We start from the raw sequence: 23,475 nt of genomic DNA, 5'->3' as shown, positions 1-23,475 counted from the left end.
CCATTTCCTCACATGGTTAAGTGCTATCACGAGGAAACCTGCTTCGATACCAATTGAAAGGATCTAGCAAGTGGCCTAGAGGGGGGGTGAATACGCCTTTTTCTGAAATTTAATCACCTTATGAAAAACAGTCATAACGTGGAACCTCTAGGTTTTAACGCGGAGGTTCCGGGGCGCAGAGGTTCCGGGACTGAGCGTGGAACCTCCGTGGATCTATGAAATCAATCTACTGCGGAATTTAACGAATGAAAAATAGATCAAATGTAATACCAGCCTTCCTAGGGAGTATGTTGAGCTATCCAAACAGTTGGTTGCACCTAAAAGATGAGGAATTCGTAGATCGAATGCAAATCCTAAAAATCAATCCAAATCACAAGTAATAGCAACAACAACAGCAATCACAGTGAACACAAGGATTTATTCCGTGGTTCAACTCGCCACAAAGGCTTGTCTACATCCACGTTGTTGAGGTTAGCCACAAAGGCTATGGAGTCTCTTTCAACTCGCTCCTATTCTCCAACCTATCACCAAGGCAATGGGTTAGAGGGTTCCACTAAGTCACAAAGGGTAATACAAACGTCCCGGTGCTCAACCACAGCGGATTGGAAGCTACCGGGCAACCGCTAGCCGTCTAGGAGCCAAGCTCCAAGAGTAATGAACACACTAAGCGGCTAGGGCTTCACCAAGTGCACAAGAACGGAGGAGAAGGATCTTCTCTAGCTTTTTCACACTCTCTAGAGCTAAATCCCTCAAGGAATCACAAAGATTTAAGCAAGGGAGTTGGGAGCACCAAGCTTGGGTGAGAGAGAGAGCTTCAGTTCGAGTCTGAGTGAATGAGGAAGAAGATGACTGTTGGGGTGCAGGGGTATGGTATAAATACCACCCATGTCACCCATAAAATGGTCTGGTCAGACAGACCCCAAAGCCTCCGCGTTTGAGCGCGGAGGTTCCGCGCCTGAGCGTGGAGGTTCAGCGTAGGCCAGAGCAGAAAATAATTCAGCTCGGCTGGCCTTTTTGTGGATGGGATTATTTGAGATGTAGATGGAGTTTTGAGCACTTGGTTCCACCCAGCACATCATTAGTATCCCCCTGGATAGTACGGCTTGTCCTATAACTCAATTTCAAAATATAAAATAAATTAAACTAGCTCTTGGAGCCGTGGCAAGCCATCCATTCGAGTTGGGGGTCTCCTCCTTTCTTTGCATCAACGATTAAAGATATGCTGTCAAACACTTGTCAAAGTCATTAGTCCTTTAATTATATGGTCAACATCACCAAAGTCCACTTAGAGCTTGATTGCACTTATAAGAACACTGCTGCATCACCTCACCACGAGGTCGCCCAAAATGAAGGGAGAGAGAAGAGAGGGAGAAAAAATGAGTTGGGCCACGGCCTTTTTATGAGCCTGTCACGCCAGAGTCGCTGACGCGACAGGACGAGGTCCACGGTACGCCACGCCAGCATCGGTCAAATATGATTGTCACTTTGACTCGGCTTGTCGCGCCATCGCGTGGTACAATCGCGCCAGGCGTGCTGGCGCGACCAAAAGGATCATATTTGCGAATACTTTTTTTTAGATTAGTATAAAATATTGTTTAAAAAGGATTAAAAATTTTAAAAATCCGAAAGAAGCCATGGAACGAGCTGGGCCGCGCCGTAGCATCAGCACCCGGAAGCCAAGCCATCCACGTCGACGGCCCAGAAAGGGTTAAGCCCAAGTGAAGAGACGTGCCGTGGGCAAACTACCTAAGCCCTCTTTGGCAGAGCTCCTTCGAGGGAGAGACTGCCACGAATAGTGGCTTCTTTTAGCTTCCTATTGTTTTGGAGAAAGAAGATAGAAAAGGAGCTTCTTGTAGTGCACTTGGACGAGCCGGAGCACTTCGGATTCGGAGCCGTGTCAAATGGCCCAGTAATCTTCTATGCGACCAACTGTAAACTGTAATGCTTTATCTTCTTTATTTATGAGGAGCATATTCCTATGAACTTTGCTACGGTACTCTCAGATAACTGATCGTCCATCTAGAGAGTTATTATCAAAAATTGATTCATATGAGGTAATAGAAAAAATGCATACTGCGCGGGTCATGATATTTCCTAATATGTCATCTAACGTTTGTTTTCAGTTGATGGATTTATATCATGTTTTTAATTTAACCCTACTAGTGTTAAGTGAAAGTGACGTGTAATTTTTTTTCTTGAATGCGACATACTTGGAAGTGTAGGTCTAACATGATCTGCTCCCACACATGTGGATTCACATGTATTGGGTGAAAAATTAACTAATTTTTACCTCAATTCACTCTCACGCACGTGGATGACACTGATTGGGTAGCAAATGCTCCTGTGAATAGAGCCTGAAACTAATTGTTATTGTAAATAGACAGGTAGTGAACAAAATGGACAATGGTGAAATATATTCGTTACTTAGGTTTTAAGAAGATATAAGTTGATTATGAGATATTTAAATGTGGATTATTTAAATCTGGAACTTCTAATTTTGAGTTCAAAAGCTCACGATTTGGGTTCATAGTCAAATTTTGATTACCAAAACTTAGGCAAGCCAAAATTTTGGCAGCCATTTAGTTTGCTACCAAAAATTGTCAACACCTCACAATTAGCATGCGAAATCTATGGCAAAAATTTTTGCCCTTGGTTTGGCAATTTTTTCTTGTCAAATTTTTTGCATGGTAGCTTTTGGTAGCTAACTAAGCAGGCCCTAACGGAGTGGCTAGCGCCCAAACAGTTCGAACGCTAGCCCTCGTTCAGACGCGCGCGCCGCTGCCACTCGTCCCGTGCCTGCTCGCCTATGTCTGACCTGTTGCACCTGCCCGCAAGCACGTGGGGCCCACCCACGCCAGTGGAGACCACCTCCACCAGCACTCGCTTCCTGCACCCTAACACCGAGACAGCAGAAAGGCGAGGAGGGAGATGCAACACCTGATCTAGTTTTAAAACATCCAGATGCAATGATTGCAACATACGTCTGAAAATAAATAAAACATTTGAAACATGCTTCTAAAACACTTGCAAAAACACCTAAAAACACTAAAAACTATTGTAAACATATGCAACATCCAGATAAAAACACTTGCATCATATGTGTTAAAACATATGTAACATCCAGATAAACACACTTGCAACATACGTCGGAAAAACAGATGAAACATTGAGAACAGGAGTTTGCAACATACACGTACAACCATTGCATCATATACAACATCTCGATCTACTTTTGCTGTTTTGCAACATCCGTATAAAACACTTGCAATATTCCTATGAAATATCTGAAACAATTGAAACATACTCTTGCAACATGCACTTTTAGCGCAAGCGCAATGTCACCTTGCTGCTTGGACGAATAAAGCTCGTCGTTGTGGAGCTCGACACCGGCCCGGAGCTCGATGCCACGGAGTACGCAGAGGTCACCGGTGCGGAGCTCGGCGGCGGTACAAACCTCTCCATTGGTCACAGCAGGTGGATGGAATGCAGCCACGACGAGAGGCGCGAGTACAGGCTAGGGCACGCAACTCGAGCGGAGGCAACGCCGGCAAGCGGCTCAGGCTGAGGCAGGGGCGGCGCCGACGAGTAGCTCAGGCAAGGGCGTCCTGTGACCGCGAGCAGAGACGCACAACATAGAGCGGCGTGAGCAACACTGTTGTGTGGATGAGGATGAGCCATAAGATCCAGGCTGGAAGTCACGCAAACAACACGGGCGAGTGAATGAGGATGAGCCATGTTCAGACAATAGAAAGTCATGGGTCACACGCCCGAGCTATATCATTATCGCTATATTAATCATCAGCAGTTGAAATTCTGGGCTCGCAATTCCCTTCTTAAAAAAGGAACCTGATTTCGGCATGTTACAACAGGTTCTAAAAAAAGTCTGATATTTTCTTAATGAGTTACTTCTTTCAAACCGTAGTTGCTCAAGGAGTAGACTGCAGCCAGACAAATAAAAGTCCGAAACCCCAAATTGGACTTTCAAACCGTGTGTCTTCTTAAATATGTTAGCAGCTAGTGACCTCAATATGGAAAGAATAGAACTTAAGGGAGTACAAGCTTCCACGAGACTAAGTTGCCCTTATCTATTTATATAAATAGAGATTTGCTAGACCAATTCAGCCATTGAATGTCCTACATGATTTTTGCTCAATAAGAAAAAATGTTAAGCTCCAAAATATCATGTGCTTGTAAAATATGATTTTGCAAAGAGCAAAGATACATAGTATAAAAATACAGGAATTCGATATGTAACATTGCCATCAGAAAGCAACTGAATTCTAGACAAACATTTGCCTTTTATTGTATATATAATCTCACTCGGAGTGCACTGACAACACTGTATTCCTAAAATCGGAATTCCCCCCACACAAAAACCTCATAAAAAAGGTATAAAATCTAATGCAAAATGTCCCAAGATACGATATGCCGACTATTTCAAGAAGATAAACTACACAATTACACTTGACCAAAGATTCTTTTCCTCGACCAGATAACTGATACTAGGAGTTAATGTGAGCTAGGCGTATGGCACATCATGACAACCATCGAACTATCCATCAGCAAAGTCAAATTAGACCGCGATTGCCCCTACCGGCATAATTTACAAGCATTTTCTACAGGTAAAACTAGCTGGGGAACAATAAAGTAAATAGCTCATTCGACACCACCAAGCATATTAAAGCCTAGTGTTCATGTTTGACGCGCCCTTTTAGTATCCCTGGAATAGGAGGCGAGTTTGGTATCCTAACTCCTCTTGGCCCTGGAGGCTGCGGTGATTGATGCCAATAATTGTTCGGTGTACTTGAGCACTCACCTCCATTCACAACAGGAGCTTGTGTACAATCATTTTCTTCTTTGCCAGATAATCCCATTGCCTTCAGTACAAAGGTATCATCCTGCAACTCAAAAGGAGCGCTGCATTTTTGAGAAATATGCGAGTCAGCAAGGGTTTAGCACTCAGGAGCCCTTCATGCAATGTACATAAGACCTTGAAGGCAAAGCAAAAAAAATTGAAAACATCTATCACAGAAATGAGAAAACGCTCATCAGTTCATGTGAGTAAAAAGGCTAGTTAGATGTTCTCAAGTGAAAAATAATTCAGCAAACTGGCATTCCATCTGCTCATAGATTAGGACATTAAGATCACAGAAGGGAGAAAAATCATGAGAGCCCCCTGATTAGAAATAGACAGGCTGTGCTTTCAAAAAAAAAATCAAGCAACCGCATTCACAAATCATTAAAGAGAGTTTCATGTACTAATTGCATAAGAATAAAAAAAGGGTGTACCCAGTGCAGAGAGCTCCCGCTCTGTGCGGGGTCTGGGGAAGTACTAATTGCATAAGAATCATGGAATAAAATTGTTGAATCATCCAGAAGATGTTATAGATCTAACACATTCTTATGAACGGACATCTTTTCATTAGGAGTCCAAAATCAGGAGATACATATGTTATTAAAGACTGTTTATCTGGCTCACAAGATATATAATGCAAAGGGGAACAGAATGTAATTCTTGTCTTACCTATTGAAGTCAAAATGCACAAGCTGCATATCTTCTGATATCTCCACTTCTACAGTTGCATGAGGACGTGTCTGGTTACACAACAAATGAAGGTAACTGTCATTTAGCACATCATGGCCAAAAAAAATTATGGAACTTGCATAATGAAGTTAAGAAGACATAACACAAGGAATAAAAGTGATGAACAAAGGTAATGGTAGCAAAGCAACAAGAGTTCACTAAGGATGCTTCTGCATGGCCTTAATGCTAATGATTCTTGCCATTATAGTTCACTAAAACAGACCAATTCAAAAGTCATAACAACAGACACATGGCACCAATGCTCAGTTCCTCCATCAACCAGTTTGTGCGTGCCTTGAGGAAGGTGGAGAAGGGCCAGCTTCATTGAAGATGCATCCCGATGGCAGTGAATTTCTCGGTGAGGCCATGGATGACATTGAGGACGAGGGTGTGGTCAACCACAGGCTTACCGAGATCGCGAGATCGGAGAGGGCGTCAGCCATGATCTTGAAGCACCGGCAGTAGTCCACGATCAAGGGATCGTCTTGAACGAAGTAGCAAAACTCTGCATCGAGGTAGAGTGCACACATTCCTGGTTGCAGAGAAACTAGGTCTCAATGGTGAGCCAGGTAGTGCGTGCAGAGACACGGTGTTTCAACACCATCCCGACCAACTCGTTGCAGATCATGCCGAGGAGCATTGACTTAACCTCAGTCCAGGCGCACCCAATCTGGTAGAGTTGGGTCAGGGTCGTCGCTGAGGACATGGGCCTCAAGGGAGTACTTACCAAGATCGGAGGAAGAGCTCGTGCCACCTAAAGTAGTGGCCAAAGGTGAGGTCAAGGATGAGAGGCACCAGGGTGCAGACGTTCTGTACAGCGACCGTCTGGGCATGGGCGTGGGCGTCGGCATAGAGGTTGGCCAAGGCAGCAGTCTCATGGAGAAGGAGAGGATCACGAAGGGAAGGGGGTCCGTGTGCACTGACTCCCGTTGGACTCAGCACGGTCATCATTGGCCTGGATGGCTGCGCGCTCCAAAGCCACGTGCTCGTGGTCAATGGTGTCCTAGCGATCCTTGGCAGCGGTGGCGGCTTCGTGCTCAGCAGCCTCCAGGGTGTCGGCACCATCAGTGCCAGGGTTCCACTACATGCCTTGGCAGTGGCAGTGATGCGCTAGGGTGCGTGCAGCTTCCTCAGCTTTGGTGGCTGCCACGCACCCGCTATCGGCGGCTGCAGCAGCCTTGGAGCGCTCATCAGTGGCAGTGCCAAGGGAAGCGAAGGAGGCCGGTGGCAGCCCAATAGGCATGACAGCTGGAGGGTGGAGTTAGGGTTTGAGCGGAAGCAGAAGGTTGAGGATCGACCAGCCTAATACCATGTAAGAATATGGCACGAAATTGATGGATTGGTTATGGAGGATAAAAGGTTACACATGTATCGGCAAGGATGACCGGATGACCTAGCGTTTGGCTTATAAAACAGAAACAATCTACGGTGATCCTTGCCTATAATGACTCAATCATAACCATCCTAATAACCTAATTATGTGTGGGCGCATGGCCCATAGTGACATCAACCGAGCAGCCCATTGGGCCAGCTACCCATGTGTCGTCTAACATAAAGCAACATAAAGATACCGCCAATTTCAAAAAAAAATTGTTGTGGTACCCACCACCCACTAAACAAAAGATGAACCAGCTAGTTCACATTGTTTTTAAGAACTTGATCGGATTACAACTACTGAAGCTGCAACTCCTCTTATTCAAAATCTATGTCCCAAACTCAACAATAGGAACTTTTATGGAAATTAGTCATATTTGGAACCTTGTTATTTTATGAATTTAAGACTTCGAAGTTAAATATCAGTTAGCCTAAAATAAATAAATTTCTTGATCAATATGTAGCATGTTACTAAATGATGAGGCATTTCTATCAAAAAATAAAAAATAGAAAGTGGACACTGTGAAAGTCTAAACAATGAAATAGGGCTTTGGATGGTGGAACATTTCTATTCAAATCCACAATGGAATCCATTTGCTTCCAACGACATCTCGCTTGCTAGGGTATCTCTGAAATGGCTCAAAATGTTCTCTTTTGAAACTGGCATTGGAACATAATGATACAATGAAGTATCTCTAGATCCATGTTTGGAGAACATGGAGCATTATTTTTACCTTAACTAGTATAAATGGCAAGGCCACTCCACCGGAGGGTGCATCTCCCGACCCATATAGCTGCTCATTCCGTCGAACCAAGTTTTGGAGACATGCATACTAAAAAAAAACTCATAAGATTCACAAAGCATGAAGTAACATAACAAATGAATGAGTTTCAAAATATTTCAGATTCAACATTGAAAAATGAAGGAACAAATATCATTACTAATTCAATCTGCAATGGAGAAAAACAGTTAACAACGCATGTACTAAAAACAGCTTCATGCTAATGTTCTGGAACATGACTTACAATGATTAATTCTGATCGAGAGACCATTGTTTTTGAGGCGTCGCCTAGACGTCGCCTAGGCGACAAGGCGTGCCCAAGGTGCTGGGCGTCGGGGTCGCCACGGTATGCGTGCGTATGGCGTCCGCCATATGAGATTAGGCGTCGATTAGGCGTGGAAAGGCGTCGGGCGAGCGCCTAGAGGCCTGTGGCGGACGCCGGAGCAGCAAGTCGAGAGGAAGACGGAATCGGGCGGGGAATCGACCGCGTCGCGTCCGCACTAGAAGGAAAAGGGCGGGAATCGACCGCATATATGCTGTTGCGCGGCAAACCTCCCGCACGAGGGCTTTTACCACAGGTGCGGGCCGCTGCAGCTTCACGGAGAGAGGAGAGGAAAAGAGGCAGCGGCGGCGGCTGCCCTGCTTCTTGGTGGCAGAGTCGGAGGCAGAGGCGGAGGCTTGCCACTCCTTGCTCGAGTCCACCGGCCGCGCGCACCTCCCGCGAGCCCACCCCTGCATCTCCTCCTGGCTGCTCGAGTCCACCAGGGGTCCATCCGCACAGCACCTGCAGCTCCTGCCTGTCCGCACCTGCTCGCCCGCCTCCGTCGACCCGTCCGCCTCGTATGCTCCCTGCCTCCTCTCTGGTCTCCTCTGCAGCCCTGCTTCCCTCCTCTTCCTCTGTTTCTTTCTCTTCCTCTGCTTCCCTCCTCTTCCTCTGTTTCTTTCCCTCTTCCTCTGTTTCTTTCCTATGTTTCTTTCCCTGCAGCACTAGTCATTAAGTTATATTATGTTATTAGAGACTAATTTGTGGCTATTGAATGATGAGAGATTTCAGATTTGCTATTTTGCTACTTTACGTTGTGCACTAGCACTCTGGTAGCATTATTTATTATGGTATTACATGCTAAGACTTGGCAATATTAAGGTATGATTTGCTTCTGAATTTTAGTATCATTATATATTAAGATGATCGTATGGCGTCGCCTAGGCGTCCGCCATAAACGCCTTAGGCGTTGTGAAGGGGGTACGGCGCCGCGCGTCGCCGCAGCGCCTCAAAAACAATGCAAGAGACACTTAGTAGCACAAAAGTCCACTGAGCAGCAAACTAGATAAAAAAAAAGATCACACAGCCATACAGGACCCTCCAAAATATATACTCCTTCCGTCCCAAAATAAGTGCACATCTCACATTTCGAGTCAACTATTTTCAAGTTTCAACATTTGTATATCCATAGGTTTACTATGAAAATATCTAGCGTGATTAATCTAATTATTCTTATTTGGTATCATGAATATTAGTATTTTTTAATATATTTAATCAATGGATTGGTTGACTCCTCGAAATGCGAGACATGCACTTATATTTTGGGACGGAGTATTTCTGAAATCCATGTAGCAACTGAATCACTTTTGCTTTAATTATACAATCCAACATAAACTCAAAGGCATCTCTGCATTTTGCTTTAATAATGTAACAAATGAGCAGAGAAGGCTAGGCATTCACCTAATTCTGTATGCACCTGGTTGTTGTGCCACATCAGCGTGCAGAAGCGCTTCCAAATTTAAGATGCAGAAGCGCTTCCAAATTTAAGATCCAGGAGAGTTAAATTTTCTAATGCTATTCTTGAAATAGTCTCATGGACAAATGTACAATTAATTTTGAGTGCAACAGAAACCATGAAATCTACAATGCTAGGTATTTCACATTTAAAGTGTATGAATCAAAAGTACTGCATAATAGGTCACCAGTCGTAGTTTTATATAACATTGGGGGACACAGAATATTGATGTTATCAATTGGCTTATATCATGAGGAAATTAAGAAAGAAGGGACCAGTCAATTCTTACTTGATCTTGTAAGTCCTGCAGATATGCAGTTTTCTTGTCAATCCTACCTTTCAGTCCAATGACCTCTGTCTGCAATATATGCATAAACTTAATGAAATGAGCAGAAAGGGTCAAACTCTCAGCAAATCCACATTATTATTGATAAGGAGCAGAACCTTCAATTCTTCAATATCGTTCATACTTGTCTTGGGCAAGCCTCTCCACTGTATTTCCTTTTTATCTTTAGATATAATTTCCATAGCCATTAGGACATTCAGCGCATCATAAACTCTTCTTCGAATGTTTTTCTCATCATATTGTTGCTGCATTTTTAACATAATCAGAATGGCATTTAACTACTTGATAAATCACTGACCAAGAGTCATAGTAGTATTACCGCGGAGGGATTATCAGGATCTGGAGAGTCAATATTAATATTGGGATCTGAAAACTCAGCAACCAGTTCATCTGCCACCTGAAAAATGCACGCCATATGCATAAATTTTCTGATGCTGCAACAGATTGATAGAAGGAGATGCAGGGGAAAGGGGATGCAATGTTTACATTTAACTAAAAATAATGATGTGGAGGAGGGACCAAAGCAGAATCTCCATCCCACACTGTTAAACCAAGATATATTCCTGGTATAGATCAATATCCAATATTATGAAGTTGTGACGATCCACAAGAGTATCTTCCCAGAATATTGTTCATTAGTTAAGAGTTATTCCTTTTCTAAAAAAATAAGAAACTACAAACAATAATTTGATGCTGTTTGTGTTGTTCATGCCCCAGAAAGGCACTGATATTGACAAGAGGTGGCAAATCCACACAGTAACAGTTTACTTACGTATATCAACATATGATGTACTCCATTCAAAATTGTAAATCGTTTTGGCCTTTTTAGATACATAGATTTTACTATACATCTAGACCAATGATTTCAAGTCGTCCGATTAATCGCGATTAATCGCGATTAATCGTCCTAATCGGTCCTGGGTGCTCGATTAGGGACCTCGACCCGATTAGCTCGATTAGGGGCCTGGTCGTCCGACTAATCGTCGCCTAATCGCGATTAGTCGTCCGATTAGGGGTGGGACGACTAGTTTTGGCTGTTTTTTTTTTGCTGGAAAGGGAATGGAGTTTGGGACAGTTAAGGAATGGAGTTTGGGAATGGAGTTTGGGACAGTTGGACAGTGAAGAAAAGGCAAGAAAACAACTCCCACAAGTAAGTCACTTGCTAAACACTAATGTAGTCTTGATGCTTGCTATATTGTGTACACTATATAGTACATATAGGTATATATATAGTATGTATATGTCCTGATGCATAGGACGATTATATGGACGACCAGGGTCGACTAGGCTCGACTAATCGGCCTGGTCGACGACTAATCACGATTAGTCGCCTGGTCGGTCCTATAGCGACTAGGTTCGACTAGACGACCTGAAAACATTGATCTAGACATAGCGTATATCTAGGTGCATAGCAAAAACTATGCACTAAGAAAAGCCAGAATGACTTACAATTTGGAACGGAGGGAGTAAATATAACAGTTTATTTGCCACTTCTTATCAATATCAGCGCTCTTCTAAAGATACCAGCTCTTCTGCTGAAAATCCACACAGGTATAAAGTATATGGGACGAATGGTTAAACACATGTGGTTTAGTTGTAAACTTTAGAGGTGAGTCTGTATCTTCTGTGCTACTCCTATGGCAGTACCTAATGTTCACTGGCTGCTTATACGAACTTCTGCTTTGCAAAAAGGGATGTTATACAATGTAACTGTACCAAATAAGACTAGGTATAGCTAACATAGAAAAGAGAGTGGATACCTCATTGTAGGTTGTTCTCCCTTTGCTTTCGACTTTCTCACAGACTGAAAAAATAAATAAAAACTTCATGAAACTTGAAAACCTAACATGCAGTGAACTCCAGCTCAATAAATTGGCCCACTCAAGCATAGTACAGCACATGTATGATGCAAACAAATCAAAGAAATAATTTAAAAAATTGTGGCACGCACAGTTGAAAAAAAAAAGAGAGACTTTTATGTCAATCTCATTTCTCTTATGCTCACATAAACCAAAAACAAGTGAAAATGGTAAAGGAACTCTTTAAACCACCTCTCATGCTAAATTGGCGCAATCCACGGCCATTTTTGTCAGGACCAACTGCACGTGCCCCTCTCTTTTTCTTCTTGCTGCATCATAAATAGAGAAGCAGCTGTGTTTTAGAAATGTGTTACGTAAATGGCCAGATAAATAAGTGAAAATAAGACATGATGCAAGTTACCAAATATGAAACAGTAGCAAGCTGAAGTTACTGTGGTAAAGCAAAACAAAATTTAAGTTATTTAAACATTACTAGTTCTGGATCAATCAATAAGCTAGAATATCTAACCTCGGAAAAAAAATATACACCTAGAGAAATCAACAAGGGATACCAAAGGTGGCAAAAAAATAGAAAATCATCCAAAAGTCATGTTCTCTGTGCAAAGGTGCCATGAGCTGCTACAAGAGCTATAAAAAGGACAAATTCCAGAGTTTCTGTTTCATGATAGAATGAACATATACAAAACCAATACAATTAAAATGCCACAAGCACTAGCTAGAATTCCCAATACTAATACAGTAAGTTGAGAAACAAATTTAAGAATAAATTTATCATGCATGCAATGACACTAACAACAATGTTGTGTGGCTTGTTTTAACGTGCTTGTAAAAGAGCCATAACAATTTAGTCAGGTTCAAAAGGATCCTCTAAAAACACTAGCGACCCCTTCCACCAATTCGGCAATTCCCACACTCCAGAACAAGCTAAAGACCACACATAAGGCAGATCTAGAGCAGGAACAAATGCAGATCGGCACGGTACTATCCACACGACCAAACCCCCTTAGCTCAAACCCGCAAAACACCACTAGCTCACGCGGCACATCACACAGTCCCTCTGAGCAAGTAATTAAGCAGGGGAGCCGAAATCCCAACTCGACCAAGGATGGAATCAAGCCGGCGGTGGTCACGCACCTCGCGGCTGGCTGCGACGATGGCGCGTCGTCGCTCTGGAGGTCAAGTCCGTTGAGGCGGCGGGCGACGGTGCTCTCGCTGGCTGGCGTAGAGACCGACGCCGAGGCCGAGGGCGCGGCGCCGCCCCTGTCGGAGGGGGAGCCGCCCCCACCACCGGTGGACGCGGAGTGGGCTGCCCCGCCGGAGGGTCCGGCGCCGGAGACCATCGCGAGCTAGGATCGGCCGGAATTGGGGCGGACCGGCGGAGGGAGCGGGGAGAAACCCTAGCGACGCGACGAGAAGTGCGAGGGAATAGAGTCCTGGAGTCTGGAGGGAGAGGAGATGCGAGGGAACGGCAGAACCGAGCAGAGGAGCACGGGAGAGAGCGGAGAAAACGGACTTGAGAATTTTTTTTTCTTTTTCTTTTCTAGATCTCCTTTTCTTGTGGGGTTTGGAGTTTCGTTTTTCTTTTTTTTCTTTTTTTTTTCTTTTTTTTTTTTTGCTCCATTCTACTCCTCCTTAGGCAAATACGGTTTTTAGAAACAGAAACAGAACTCCTTCAGAAAATATCCGATTTTAAGTTTAGGTCCTGCTTTAACAGGCCGAAATCAGGCTTCAGGCTTTTTTTTAAAAAAAACTTGGCTCTTGGGCCTTTAAATTAACTTCAAACCCAGCTGAAAAGCGGGCAACACGACTGATTACAAAAGCACGAATAGGATACTTCTATGTTTCCTCCAATCTTAACCTTAACTCAAGCCTAAAGTAGTTATCTCATGTGCGGATGAGTTACAATTTCTTGAGACATAAAAGCAATCAAAATGAGAAAAACTTTCCCTTACTAGAGCACGAATATCTTTGAAGATCACCCTTAGAGAAGCTTGGTCCAACTGAGGAACACCGAATTAGTCTCTAGTTGAACTCAGAGACATATTCCCTTACTAGAGCACGAATATCTTTGAAGATCACCCCTAGAGAAGCTTGTTCCAACTGAGGAACACCGAATTAGTCTCTAGTTGAACTCAGAGACATACCATGTGTCATCGCCGCCTCCAAGGTTTACTAGCATGCAATTGCTTCCTACATTTTTGCTAGAATTGCCCGCCCCTGCTAATATAGGTTCTCCTGAGTAGTCTCTAACAATAAAGCCCATCCTCTCTGCTTTGTTGCCTGGACAAAAATGACACTGGTGTTAATCTTCAACAGACCTTCCGGAGGAGCCACCCAAGAAGTCTCCACCCTGATCAGCCTGTCAGCAGGGACTTTTGGCTTTCGTTGAACTTCCCTTGCCATGCGACACACCACCTTGGTCACCACGAAGCTTGCATCTACGGCTTCACCGGCGGATCACTATCATAGTACTCCTTTCTTCAGGCATGTTTGGGATTCTCTCCATCATGTCACATGAGGAGCACATCTCTAATAGCTCAAGTCTCTCAACCTTGAGCCCCAGTTCCTGCCAACATTTCCTAACGAATTTACACTTAAGAAAGCAGTGTCCCCCGTCCTCATCAAAGCGCTTGCAAACTAGGCAGTCTCTTGATGCTCATTCTCAGAGCTAGGCTATTTTGTGTTAGGCGCCAAATAAACTATTTTACTTTTGGTGGACAAGCCAGATTCCATATTCTCTTCCACTTAAAACATCATGGACTGACTGCGTTTGAATTGGAGGACTCATCCCGCTGATGAGGCACCTCACGCTCCTGGCTGTCCTCCAGGACGTGGTAAGCTTATTTCACTGAGAAAACACTATTTGTATTAAAATATCAGGCTGCAAAATCATCGTTCCTGTCCTCACTTGAATAGCCATGATCTCTCTTACCTCATCCCAAAAGATATAATGTAATAATTGACCATCCAATGTGCCGGTATAGTATCAATAAACTCAGACACTTTGCATAGAAGCTCTGAACGTATAGGTGTAATGGGTCGACGTGTCAGCCCTCTTCATTTTCCACTTGGCAAGATAAATTCTAGTAACAAATAAATATGTAGAAAATTATTATTAATTAATTAATACTAGAAATATGGTGCGCTCTCTCAAGTGTTATACCCTTCTGCTCTCACCACTTCGTTTCTTTTGAGCGACACCAGCGACAGACCGACGTTTTCTTTCAGCTTTGTCTCGTCTCCACGTCGGTGGGTGAAATGCACGGAAGGAACAGGCCACCCCGTCCCGTTGGAGACGCCGGACGCGTGCCAACCAGCCTCGGCTTTGACTAATGATGGTTTTCCCGGTCAAAGCGCGGGCTCCGTTTCACATCTCCTTCCCCAACCCATCCGGTACGGACTACGGAGCCAAATCTCGCCCAAACGAAAAAGAGGCTTTTTACATGTATGTCATTAAAAAAGTTTGTAATTACACATAAGTCATTAAAAAAATTGACCGCACACGAGTGTCATCATTCTGAACTTCTTTGCTCTTCAAGCCATTCCATCAATGGTCTGTTAGTTTTTCACCGTTACATGTGGACCCGGTCAGTATAAATGTCCATAATACCCCTCCCATCCTTATCCTCTCTCTCAAACTCGATCTCTCTCAACGTGACTTTTCAGCCAGAAGATGAACTATCACATGGTATGCATCAATTGTACCGATACAGAATCATTCCATCTCAACGAAATGCAATGAGGGACAGCAAAACAGGTCACAGACAAAGATGACAATTCAAACCATAAGCAGCAATACCGGATTTGCCTCAGGCGGACCACCCGATAATGTTCGCAAAAACTCGAAGTTAGCAGGTATCATGTGTATACGAATATCGGGGTCAGATCCGAAACAAATAGCTTACATTAGAGTTCGGGGTGCTCGGCTTCGCACGGCAGGAAGGGGACAGATGGAGGCGGGCGTACCTGGTCGATGCTCGTTGCAGGTGAAGACCTGGCGAAGGGCAGCGGCACATGCCTATTCGTCGTCGAAGGAAACAAATGAGAGAGAGATGGGGGAGGAACGGACGAACGGCGAGACTGACGATGGCCGAGCTCCGACAAGCACCCGTCCGCGCCTGCCGCCGGACGCGTCCCGCGTCGTCGGCCGCGACACCTCCCGCGCCTGGGGGCGACTGCACAACCCTGTCCCGTGCGTCCCGACGATCTCGAGCGTCGAAGTCCCGCTGGATCCGCGACTCCAGCGTAGCCTGCTCGTCGCGCGGCTCCCATGCGCCCGTGTCCACCTCTAGGTCGCGGTCGGCCTCCGCGCGCAGGGCCAGAGCAGCGTCCGCAGCCGCCTGGGCTGCAGTCGCTGCCTGACGCGCAGTCTCGGCCGCCCACGCTGTCGCCGCCTCCGCGTCCACAATCCGTGCTGCCCGAGACGTTGTGTCCGCGTCCCGCTGCGCGCGTGCTTGCGCTGCGTCCGCGTCCGTGAGCCAATGCGCGCACTCCTGCGCTGTTGCCTCTCGCTGGCGCTCCGCCTCCCCCTCCGGCCGCCCGAGCTCAGAGATCGAGTTTGAGAGAGAAAGTTTGAGAGAGAGGATAAAGATGAGAGGGGTATTATGGACATTTATACTGACCGGACCCACATGTAACGGTGAAAAACTAACAGACCATCGACGGAATGACTTAGAGAACAAAGAAGTTCAGAACGATGACACTCGTGTGTGGTTAATTTTTTTAATGACATGTGTGTAATTATATATTTTTTTAATGACAACGAAAAAGCGCAGAGATCTCCAGGCAGCAGCAGTGTCGCAGACGCCCGGATTCGGGGTCCGTCGTTCCTCCATAGACCGCGAATCCCCTCCTGCACCTGCGGGATTAGCCGCCTGTCGCAGATCCAAGAAACGCATTCCGGTTCGCTTCTCCCTCATGTTGCCAGGCTCGACGCACCCGTTGCTTCTCGCGTGTTCCTGGACTGACTGATTCCGTATGCGTGCTCATTGTCTGGATTTCTCAGGGCGTGGAACCAGTTGGGCCAGGGAAGATTTAACCAGGCGGGCCCGGACGGAGGCTAGGGTTGGGTCTGATGCTCCCAGCTCGCTGAGGATCGCTACGAGATAGGCTTCTGATTCGGCCAGACGGCCCTTGAAATGGTGAGGATCTCGTGAGCCTCCTCTCTTCAGATTCAGCTGTTTCGGTTCTTGTCGGTTACTTGCTATCCAGTTGATCCTGTGCTTTAGGAATGTGCAAAACGAGGGAAAACAAAGCAGATAACGTGAGTCTGTGACGTGCCTTCTTGTTGGATTTAGTTGTCTTTCAATTGAATGCTTAAGTTGGCTTGTACTCTTGTACAGCGATGCAAATGCTTTAGAATGCTCTCAGCCCTCGGGGTCTTTGATTACCTCTTGTCATACGATGCGTGTGTTTACCTGCAGTGTCTTCCTAAACACTAAATGCTATACAATGGATCACCTACCGTTTAACCATTATTTGGGCCATTAATCAAGAGAAACGGCTGTTTAAATGCGATAGATGACCAGATTAAACGGAAACGGTGTATCACCCTGTAGCATTTAAATGGTGTCTAAATGGGATAAATGACCTTTTAGGCAAACAGTGTTTACTTGTGTGTACCAGTAAATCAGTGTTGCTTAAACCCACAAATAAAAAGGGAATAGAAGGAACTAACTCGTTTCAACCCTGGCTGGTTTGGTTATATAAGTAGATTAGATTTACTGTGATTTATAGATGATAAGTTGACAACTGTGATCATTGCTTTGCAGATGGAGGAGGGGCAATCAGCTTCATATACCGTGGATGACGCACTCTTATCATCAGGTTTTGGGAGGTTCCAGATATTGATTCTTTCATATGCTGGGATTGGCTTGATTGCCGAAGCGATGGAAATGATGCTGCTATCATTTGTTGGCCCATCAGTACAGCTAGAATGGAAGCTTACTTCTCACCAGGAAAGCATGATTACAAGTGTTGTTTTTGTTGGAATGCTGATTGGCGCTTACTCGTGGGGTGTGGTTTCGGACAACTATGGAAGGAGGCAGGTCCAATCTTTTACTTATGTCATGTACCTTTTTGCACAAAATTCTGGAAGTCCATTTCCTTTGTTCTTGCTGATGTTTAACATGGAGTTAGCAAAACTTGTTCGGTTGTTCCTGATGTAGTTTCTATTGGACAGTTGCTCCTTCCTACTTCCTAGTTATAGCTGATTAGCAACAGCGTCACGTTTGGGATCAGAATACACCATGTATAGCCAAGAGCATCTCTATGATTTCTTTTTTTAGCCCCACAAAGCTACTCTGAAATAGTTGTTCAAATGAATGATCATGAATTAATCAGCAGCCAAGTTCATTACATGTTATTTCTGAGAACAAGCTTCATATCGTCCTCAAAATTTATGGTCATGAATGAATTGCTTGTTTACATCATACAAGTCCTTAGACTCTGTTTTATTGGATTCTATAGGAGAGGCTTTCTCTTTACTGCCATTGTGACAAGTGGAGCTGGATTCTTGAGTGCTTTTGCTCCGAACTATGTGTCATTAATTTCACTGAGATTCTTAGCTGGTATTGGTTTGGGAGGAGGACCTGTTCTGGGATCTTGGTTCTTGGAATTTGTTCCTGCTCCAACTAGAGGAACTTGGATGGTGGTATTTTCTGCATTTTGGACTGTTGGGACAATCTTGGAGGCATCTCTTGCATGGGTATAATATTTTCTCCTGAATATTTTGAGACTGATAATGTATTCATATTTTATAATAGTGCCCAGCATCAAAATTAGCAGTAAACATTACACATGATAAATCATAACCTGGTGCAAGTGATTCTCAATCTCTCATTGTATACTCCAGTTTATTCAGAAATATATGAACCACTCACTAACAGTTAATCTGCTAATAGCGTTGCTGATTACCATACAGACAATTAACCTGTAGTATTAATGGGTCTATTGAAAGAAAAAGTACATGGAATAAGAATAAATTTCAGGGAGACTAGCAATCTAAAACATCACTTGTGAAAGGAACTTCGATTGTTAGGGCATAGAATCAGAATTAGTTTGTGCTTTTGTTTACCAAATCTATTAAGTATTATGTATATCTGCAGATATTTTCTTCTGCAACACCTGTAACTTTATTTTGGTTACTTTGATACAAAGATCTACAATATACTATCCAGGTCTGGATAGGCAGCTCATAATCAGACAGAAACATATTCTTGCAGACGCATTAGACTAGAAGATTCCAGTATTCCACCATGTTTTTCCATGCCTAATTTTTTTCACCATATTAATGGCAGACAGTTATGCCTAAGTTTGGCTGGAGGTGGTTGTTAGCATTATCAGCTATTCCATCTTTTCTCCTGCTGCTATTTTATGCCATTACGCCAGAGTCACCAAGGTTCCTTTGCATGAAAGGCCGAACTTCCGAGGCTGTGGATGTATTGGAGAAAATGGCAAGACTAAACAATGTACAACTACCTTCTGGGAGGCTTGTTTCTGACAAAAATATTGAGCTAGATGAAGTTTCAGGATCTTCAGAGTCCACAACACTTCTGTCTGGTGCCGAAGAAAGTGACAACCTAAGTGAAGATCAAGGTTCTGATTTTGGAGGTATTAAGTCCGTTGGCAAGCTACTCTCACCAAAACTGATCAGAGCAACCCTGCTTCTGTGGATGGCCTTCTTTGGAAATGCGTTCGCCTATTATGGCATTGTTCTTCTGACATCAGAGCTCAGTAATGGAAATAGGATATGTGCCAAACAGGATGTCGAATCAGTTAATTCAACTAATGCAAGCCTATATAAGAATGTTTTCATATCTAGTTTTGCAGGTTGGTTACTGGTGTGCATAATATGATTATCATAACTACCTTCAAAAGCATGTGATGAGTTGCTTACCAATGCTGCCATGTTTTCTTGAAACAGAGATCCCAGGGTCATTTCTATCGGCCATGATCGTGGATAGATTTGGTCGCAAGCTTTCAATGGCGTCGATGCTCTTCACTAGCTGTGTTTTCTTATTCCCACTAGTGTTCTCCCTGACAGATATACTAACCAGAATCTCCCTGTTTGGTGCCCGGCTCTGTATATCTGCCAGCTTCACCATTGTATACATATATGCTCCAGAGGTCAGTGAGGTTCTTGTGCAAACATCAGTTCATTCTCCACCCTGGTGATACTGACAGATAAACCAGACGGTGTCTGTGCTAACATTTCTTTTATTGATCGTCTTTGGTCTATTGTTCAGATTTACCCGACTGCGGTGAGGACGACGGGCATCGGCATCGCGAGCTCAGTGGGCAGGATCGGGGGCATCCTCTGCCCGCTCGTCGCGGTCGCGCTGGTGCACAGCTGCCAGCAGACGACGTCGATCCTCCTCTTCGAGCTTGTAATCTTCCTCTCCGGCCTGGCCGTCTCGTTCTTCCCCTTCGAGACGAAGGGGTGTAGACTCAACGACACCGAGGTGGACATGAACTGATCCGGTGGCTGGGTGTACTGTGAACTGTGACTGAGAGAGCAATGTTCCTGAATTGCCTATTGATTGAACATTCTTAGCAACACGAATACGGATATACGATGGATGTTTTACCATTGGAAAATAAACAAATGGACGTGTCGATGGGCTGTTTCTCTCTGTGCTCTGTTACAACAGCGATTGCCGCCGCCCGCCGCCTACGGCGTGATCCTTGCTTCTCCATCGCCGATGGCCCGAAGGCCTTCCCCAAATGCCGTTACCAGATGGGCCGGCTGCTGCCTGCACCTCGTTGCGCGCTGCGCAAACCACCACTTAACAGTGCCGATGGGGAAGGTCGAGAGTCCCCTCCCCAAGCCCATTTCTCTAAAATATTTGTCCATTTCGTGTCTGGCAGTATCAGTTCTACTATGTAGTTTCCTTCAACTTGTCATTAACCCCATGACGAGCTTTCTTCATTTGCAAAATAATGCACCATATCATGCTCTCAACATACTCTACATGCTTCTTTCCATGGTAAAGTTTCCTTAAATCCTGCAGTAACGTACGGGGAACTCACCAAGTTAAGAGATGCAAATGCAACTAATACATACAACAACAACTACTAACTAGTTCCATGCAAACATTAGGCAGAAAGTACAATGCACATCATACATTGGTTCTAGGTGTACGCTCACTGCAGCTTTTTACGGCTGCAGCTCTGCCTGCGAACAGCAAACTGATTTCTACTGTACGTATATCCTTTTACAACGTGCCCCCGCAGCTGAGAAAAATCAGACGAACATGCATCAAGCTTAATTGTTGCTTATTTAGGGTGAATAATGAACCACTTAGCTTGTTTAGCTTGCGATTTGGCTCATTAAATCTATCAACCATCAACTATTAAAATACTAGCTCACCTCACTTAAAAACGAAAATGAGCCGAGCTGAGCTGAGAAAACCTAAGCAGAGTGAGCTAGCAAGCAAGCGCACGTTTGGTTCCAAAGCCAATATATATATCTTACCTGACAGGCAAGCCTTGCCTTGCTGGTGGTGGAGGGCCAATTCGTCTCACTTGCTTCGGTAAAGAAAAACTTGCTTGTGCACGAGGTGATCCAACAAGAAATCTAAACGTATTCCAATCTTTATAGCCCCAAGCCCACATCATACCCATGCCTAGGGCTAGACGAAAAACTTAGGGCTTGCTAGCTTGCTCTGGCTCGGTGCTAACTCGGCTCAGCTTGTTTACTTTCTTAACAAGTCGAGCTAGTATTTTAGCTCGTTAAGTTAATGAGCTAGCTCGAGCTAGGTCATAAGTTAAACAGGCCAAATACTTTGTGTTCGACAACTTAAAATAGTAACAATTAAGCTTAATTTTATGTTATGTGTATGAAACTGGAGTCAGCATAGAATAAATTAGTATATATTGATTTATGCATTGGTTACAATTGTTAACGAGCTAGCCCACGAGCCGAACGCTGGCTCAAGCTAAACGAGCCGAGCCGAGCTGTCGACGAAATATGGTCGGCAGTCCACTGAGGGGGGTGCCCGTGGTGGGATTATCGGTAGGATGCGTGTAATCAGGAACCAGATGGTGACACAAGGCGCAGAGACAACGATTTAGACAGGTTCGGGCCGTCTGGTCGACGTAATACCCTACGTCCTGTGTCTTTGGTGTATTGTATTGAGATGTATACTGTATGATCTGTCCCTGAGGGGGACCCCTGCCTCTCCTTATATACTCTGGAGGAGGAGGGTTACAAGTAAAGTATCCTATTTGGTACTATTACAATATCTAGTACAACTTGTAATCTTGATGTGCACGCCTTGATCTTACGGGCCGGGCCACCTCGGATGGTGCGGCCCATGTACCATCTTGTGGTACCCGGGGGTATATCCCCCACAGCTAGTCCCCGAGCGCCATGTATTCTGATGCGACACGCCGTTTCAACCTTCTCCGAACAGTGAGGCTTGAGCCCTTGATGCCTCCGACCACCGTTGTCGCCGGAGAAGTAGGTTGTCCGAAGAATGTATGGTGCTCTTAAGAAGAAAGAAAAAGATTTCCGTCCCAGGAAGTGTGCCCACTTGTATTTCTGAAAAGAAATGTAAGTGCGTCTTGAAGCGTAGCATCTTTGATCATCAGAGGCGTAGTGGTCGAAAAACAAGCACATTCACCGCAAGGTGAAGTGTGCCCACTTAGTCCCCGAGCCTGGTAGTAGGTGACTTAGGCACGTGGTGCCAGGGTCTAAAAAGAATTCCCAGTTAAATTGAGAACCCAATCGTTGTACAGGCGATACGAGATGCACCGACAGGTGCATCGTACCGATGTAGTCCCCGAGCTTGCTGGAAGGCGAGGTACGAGCCTTGTAGCAAGGTCTAAGTGAGAAAAAATATCCCAACTGTATGCGAGTTGCCAGTCACATGTAGTCGAGACGCAAAGTCCTCGAGCCGTGGTCGGAGAGTGGTCGAGGCAGTCCCCGAGCACAGGTCGAGGAGCGAGCGACGAAGTCCCCGAGCCGTGGTCGGAGAGTGATCGAGGCAGGTAGTCCCCGAGCACAAGTCGAGAAGCAAGCGACGAAGTCCCAGAGCCGTGGTCGGAGAGTGGTCGATGCAGTCCCCGAGCACGGGTCGAGGAGCGAGCGACGAAGTCCCCGAGCCGTGGTCGGAGAGTGGTCGAGGCAGGCAGTCCCTGAGCACAAGTCGAGAAGCGAGCGACGAAGTCCCCGAGCCGTGGTCGGAGAGTGGTCGATGCAGTCCCCGAGCACGGGTCGAGGAGCGAGCGACGAAGTCCCCGAGCCGTGGTCGGAGAGTGGTCGAGGCAGTCCCCGAGCACATGTCGAGGAGCGAGCGGCGAAGTCCCCGAGCGTAGCTCGAGATCCTTATCTTTGGATAGAGATCTGGTCGGCGGTGATGAAGTCGTCCGGTCCTCGAGCTTTCCGACCTGTCGTTATGGCGGCGGTCACGGCGATGTTCGAGGCGAGATGCAGTCCGAAACCTCCTTTGTTTGGCGTACATGTATGCGCGGAGTTGACCCTTGCATGCTCGTGGAGACGATGCGTACGTGCATGCGCGCATGCAAGTACCTTAGCAATCCGGAGTTGGCTTTCATGTAGATGCCCTTCGTACCTTAATTACTTTAATTAGCTTCGCATGACTTTTGGCAATCGGTCTTGCTTGTCATGGCTCTGTAGATTACACGGACTCCTTTTCTGCTTGCTTGTCATCCTGGTGTTTGGGCGCGGTTCAAGCGTATAGCATGTCGTGTATGTATGCACACGTATACGCTAGTTGCCCCTTGATTAAATAACTTGCAAGGCCTGTACACGCTTCTAGTTTGCTCG

The 23,475-nt window shown here is 45.2% G+C and overlaps 2 protein-coding genes across 8 annotated transcripts; one reads left to right on the top strand and one right to left on the bottom strand.

Moving 5' to 3' along the window:
• Nucleotides 1-3,153: 3,153 nt before the first annotated feature.
• Nucleotides 3,154-13,180, bottom strand: LOC136525701 (transcription factor-like protein DPB). 5 transcript variants are annotated; one of them, XM_066518599.1, is made up of 10 exons: nucleotides 12,819-13,180; nucleotides 11,916-11,992; nucleotides 11,625-11,668; nucleotides 10,184-10,261; nucleotides 9,963-10,109; nucleotides 9,808-9,876; nucleotides 7,693-7,791; nucleotides 5,525-5,595; nucleotides 4,817-4,917; nucleotides 3,154-3,605 (listed from the first exon to the last, which is right to left on the bottom strand). In XM_066518599.1, exons 1-10 carry the CDS (start codon nucleotides 13,022-13,024, stop codon nucleotides 3,466-3,468), a joined length of 1,032 nt encoding a protein of 343 aa, XP_066374696.1. In that variant the 5' UTR covers nucleotides 13,025-13,180; the 3' UTR covers nucleotides 3,154-3,465. The 5 variants fall into 5 exon arrangements, 4 of the variants coding, with proteins under 4 accessions (XP_066374696.1, XP_066374706.1, XP_066374711.1 ...); XM_066518609.1 differs by having other exon boundaries at nucleotides 3,443-3,688; XM_066518614.1 differs by having other exon boundaries at nucleotides 3,443-3,652.
• A 3,274-nt stretch (nucleotides 13,181-16,454) lies between these two features.
• On the top strand, nucleotides 16,455-20,303 carry LOC136539026 (organic cation/carnitine transporter 7-like). Of its 3 annotated transcripts, XM_066530954.1 has the most exons (8): nucleotides 16,455-16,586; nucleotides 16,690-16,825; nucleotides 17,456-17,510; nucleotides 17,610-17,727; nucleotides 18,153-18,390; nucleotides 18,983-19,514; nucleotides 19,609-19,811; nucleotides 19,931-20,303. In XM_066530954.1, the coding sequence occupies exons 2-8, from the start codon at nucleotides 16,823-16,825 to the stop codon at nucleotides 20,159-20,161; spliced, it is 1,380 nt and encodes a 459-aa protein (XP_066387051.1). In that variant the 5' UTR covers nucleotides 16,455-16,586; nucleotides 16,690-16,822; the 3' UTR covers nucleotides 20,162-20,303. The 3 variants fall into 3 exon arrangements, with proteins under 3 accessions (XP_066387051.1, XP_066387050.1, XP_066387052.1); XM_066530953.1 differs by having other exon boundaries at nucleotides 17,456-17,727; XM_066530955.1 differs by lacking the exons at nucleotides 16,455-16,586; nucleotides 16,690-16,825; nucleotides 17,456-17,510 and having other exon boundaries at nucleotides 17,585-17,731.
• Nucleotides 20,304-23,475: the final 3,172 nt, after the last annotated feature.

This window comes from Miscanthus floridulus, chromosome 2, assembly GCF_019320115.1.
Source record: "Miscanthus floridulus cultivar M001 chromosome 2, ASM1932011v1, whole genome shotgun sequence".
In the NCBI taxonomy this organism is placed as follows: Eukaryota; Viridiplantae; Streptophyta; class Magnoliopsida; order Poales; family Poaceae; genus Miscanthus; species Miscanthus floridulus.
This window is presented reverse-complemented; position numbering and strand designations above follow the sequence as displayed.